At 34.0% G+C, this 3,885-nt stretch overlaps 1 protein-coding gene across 1 annotated transcript; it reads right to left on the reverse strand.

Moving 5' to 3' along the window:
• Positions 1–1,022: 1,022 nt before the first annotated feature.
• MONOS_16993 (uncharacterized protein) lies at positions 1,023–3,509 on the reverse strand. The gene has a single exon (XM_067869872.1). The coding sequence runs from the start codon at positions 3,175–3,177 to the stop codon at positions 1,963–1,965; it is 1,215 nt and encodes a 404-aa protein (XP_067735473.1). The 5' UTR covers positions 3,178–3,509; the 3' UTR covers positions 1,023–1,962.
• Positions 3,510–3,885: the final 376 nt, after the last annotated feature.

Raw genomic sequence — 3,885 nt, forward strand, 5'->3', positions numbered from 1 at the left:
TTTAATCCTTTTTCAAAAGAACCAGAAGTTTTGAGATTATTCTGGTTTGGATTGCATTCGATGATGATATTCGTGACTTCAGCCATCTGTCATATATGATGCATAGCCTATCAATGCTTAACATGAGTTTGCAAGAGAGAGAAAAGCAATTTGTTTGGCTTATTTGTGAGAGTGTTCGGCAGAAGCGACTCTTTTATCTGGGCTGATGAGCTGACTGGGCATTCACATTCAGAACACATTCAGTTTTTTCTATCGCCCAACGTGACCTGGAAAAGCTGACATCTTCTATTTTTCTTCACCTTCGCTATCATTCTCAACAGTCTCACTTCAATAAATGATGTTCATTGCCAGAATCGACACATCAATCACATAATCATAAAATTCGTTATTTTCTTCTCCTTGCCTTTGAAATTTTTGCAATTGAAATCAGATTCTTCAATCGTCAATGCTTTCTTCGATTTCGAATTCTTCTATGCCAATATCCTCATTATGCATGAAGTTCATTTGAATTGTTGACATCATTGGACAAACATAATTTTCTTTTTCTGAGGGAAAAGCAGTTCAACCACGCAAAGTCAGTCAACGATTTGTGGACTTCCTTCTTTATCTCTTTGCATCTCTCTGACTTTCACATGTTTTGTGATGAAGATTGTTAATTTCATCTGAAATCAACTCATCGAATGATATATTTTTCTCAATCGACATTCCTCAAGTAATCATCAACATCTTTATTAAAAGGATTGAATTTTTTCACAATTCTCAATTGCTCCATTTTCATTGGTTTCATCATCTTCTCCTCCTTCTCCTTCTCCTTCTCTTTCTCCCTCTCCTTCTCCTTCTCCTTCTCCCTCTCCCTCTCCTTCTCCTTCTCCTTCTCCTTCTCCTTCTTCTCCTTCTTCTCCTTCTTCTCCTTCTTCTCCTTCTTCTCCTTCATCATCATCATCATCTTCTTCTTCTTCTTCACCTTCTTCATCATCTTCTTCTTCTTCAAATTTTTTTTTACACTTTTTTCTGGATCAGAGAACAGAACTTCAAACGCATTTATTCCATTCAATTCAACAGCTCCGCAAAATTGAACGGAAAATTGCTTCATTTCCTTTTCTTCGTCTCTTCAATCAATCAATAAAGGAGCTTTCTTTTCATTTTTCAATCACGATTCCTACGAAGAAAAAAAAGATGTCTTCACAAATTCATTCATTTCATTCAAATCAACTTCTTCTTCGATTTCTTCAACGATCAATAAAAATAATGTTGAATTTTACGTTTCATTCAACTCCCGTTAAATCCAGGGCCAAGCATCATCTTTCATTTCGTTCAGAAGCACAAATGATTATTCATTCTTTCACAAAATATCAACTGAAGTTATATTTCCACGGAAGTGATTCTGCACAAAGCAAAGAAAAGTTTGCACGTTATCAACAACTGAATCAATTCTGACTTATATTATTTTTAAACTCAAGCATATGAAGTGAAAAGGAAATGGTATAAAAGCAATTTTTGTTTGGAATGAATGAGTTTGAAAATAGCCTTCGACTGATTACACAGCTACGAAGCAACAGCGAATTATTGCAAATGAAACGATGAGGAAGAAAAGGAATCGAGAGGAAAAGGCATATTTGAAGAGAAATTATAGAGATTCTTGCTCTTATTTGATACGAAAATTTTGAAATCGGAAAGTTGAGAAAATAAATGTTTTTGAAGAACTTTCTGATATGATCGAAGAGAGGAAAACGGAAAATTGCTTTCAACAATGAGCTTTATTTGCATTGGATGAAAAGGAGAAAATAGAGGAAGAAATGACGAAGAAATGGTTTTATACGAGCGGAGATTAAAGATTGATTGAAAAAAATAAACTTCTGATGAAAAGAAGATGATAGCTGATGGATATTTCTATGATATGGAAAATGGTCAAAATTAATAAATGGAAGAAATTATAAAGAAATAAGATAAAGGTTATTGTTTTCAGTGATTTTTTGTATCAACCGCGCTGAAAGAAAGTGTTTGAGTGGGAACAAATGCTGAGGTGAGGAGGGTGAGAGAGGCGTCTTGGGGATCTGTCATGCGAACAAGAGCGAATTCTATTGTTTTGCATGGACTGAGTTGTGTGATTCCGCAGAGATCGGTGTTTGCTCCATTATTTGACACGATTTTGAATGTTGTTATGAGAGGAAGCCATCTGTTGAACTCAACATCATCAGCAGTTCCTTGATTCCACACTCTTTTTGATTCTGTTGTTGATCCACATTGATTGAATGGGGATTGGATGATGCTACTGCCATTGAAAAACACATCGTTTCCTCTGCCATTTTTGGCAGTGTTGCCATCGAAGAAGCAAAATGAGATGAATTTGAACCCGCTCATCCAATCATATGTTCTTGTGCAGCACAGCGCAGCACCGCCGTAGGTGGTTGGATTTTCGACTTTGTTGTTGATGAACTGGCACTCTTGGAGCAAGCATTGTTTTGGTTTTTCTGGTGGAAGCCAATGAAATGTGACTGCACCAGCTGCATCACCACCAGTAGTTGCAATGCAGGTACAATTTTTGAACAAGAATTTTGCGTCTGATGGCATGTTATCGAGACCAAAATACCAACCAGTTCCACACCAATCAGTTATTGAGCAACTTTCAACTTTGTTTTCTGAGAATGAATAAACAGAATTTGATTGTGGATACCATATTGCAGCTGCTCCTCCATGTAAAGCAGAACAACTTGTGAAATTGGATTTTGTGATATCTATGTTTAGCAAATATGCGCACAATAACGCTCCGCCTTGGCCATTCCCTGTGGTTGTACATTTGTTGAACGAACAAGAAGTGATTGTGAGATTTGCATTTGTGCAATAAACATCAAGAGCACCACCATTATTATTTCCTCCATTTGAATCATTCCATTCGCACCACTCAAAGAGATAGCTATTCAAAGCAGTGAAGGACAATCTGCTTAATTTCTCTTGTTGAGATTCAGATCCGTTATATTTCACAGGATCATTTGGTAAAGATCGAGTTTGATGGAGGAAAGAGACATTGAAGGCAGAGAGAGAAGTGGATGGGCTATTGAGGGAAGGGAAGAAAGAGAGAGGAGTGAATGGAAAGAAAGAGAATGAATTTTGCCATTGAATTAAATCGAGAATTTGCTTCAAAATATGAAAATTTCTCAAAATAAATAATTTTAGCATTTATTTGCATATGATGTTGAGATAATTAATTATTTTATCACAAACAATTTTCGATGAAATTTCTATGATGGCAAATATGAATTTCTTTTTGTTTCTCTTTTTGTTGAATCTTTTTAGAATTAATATCCTTTTGATTTCTGCAAATAATTGGAAAATCATTTATTTTTAACCCAATAGTCAAAATACCTTTTGTATTGTTATCTGAATTATCTTTTGTTCAATCGAAAATACCTATTTTATTGAGAATGTACTTCTTTTGTTTTGTCACTTCATATACTGTTTTTATATTTATTATTTTGCAACCAGGAAATGAAAAATTGATTTTTAAAAACAATTATTAATTTTTCATTTTGGAAGGAATCAAAAGTCAAGTTCAACAATGACTTGATATTCAAAAATATTTCCTTAAAAAAAGTCATTGTTGTTGACCGAAAATAATGAAATTCTGAATGTTAATTTTGGTATTCATATTTTTCTTTGAATTTGATAATTTCTTCGTTTGTTCACTTTTCAATTCTGTATTATTGGATCTATTTTTTAGAAAAACCAAGAACAAAACATTCTCATAAGTTTTTTGGTTTCATTCTTTTGTTGAAACAATCAAGTGATGTTTTGATTGATATGTGAGTTTATTCAATGATATTTCCACCAAATCATTCTTTTCAACTGAATAAAAAAATGAAAAATAGTTATTTGCATCCCAGTTAT

This window comes from Monocercomonoides exilis, assembly GCF_001643675.1.
Source record: "Monocercomonoides exilis strain PA203 chromosome Unknown scaffold3-2548433, whole genome shotgun sequence".
Lineage (NCBI taxonomy): Eukaryota > Preaxostyla > Oxymonadida > Polymastigidae > Monocercomonoides > Monocercomonoides exilis.

What these genes read in the sequence shown, in the direction of transcription:
- MONOS_16993 (XM_067869872.1), bottom strand. Translation starts at nt 3,177, where the DNA reads ATGCTAAAATTATTTATTTTGAGAAATTTTCATATTTTGAAGCAAATT.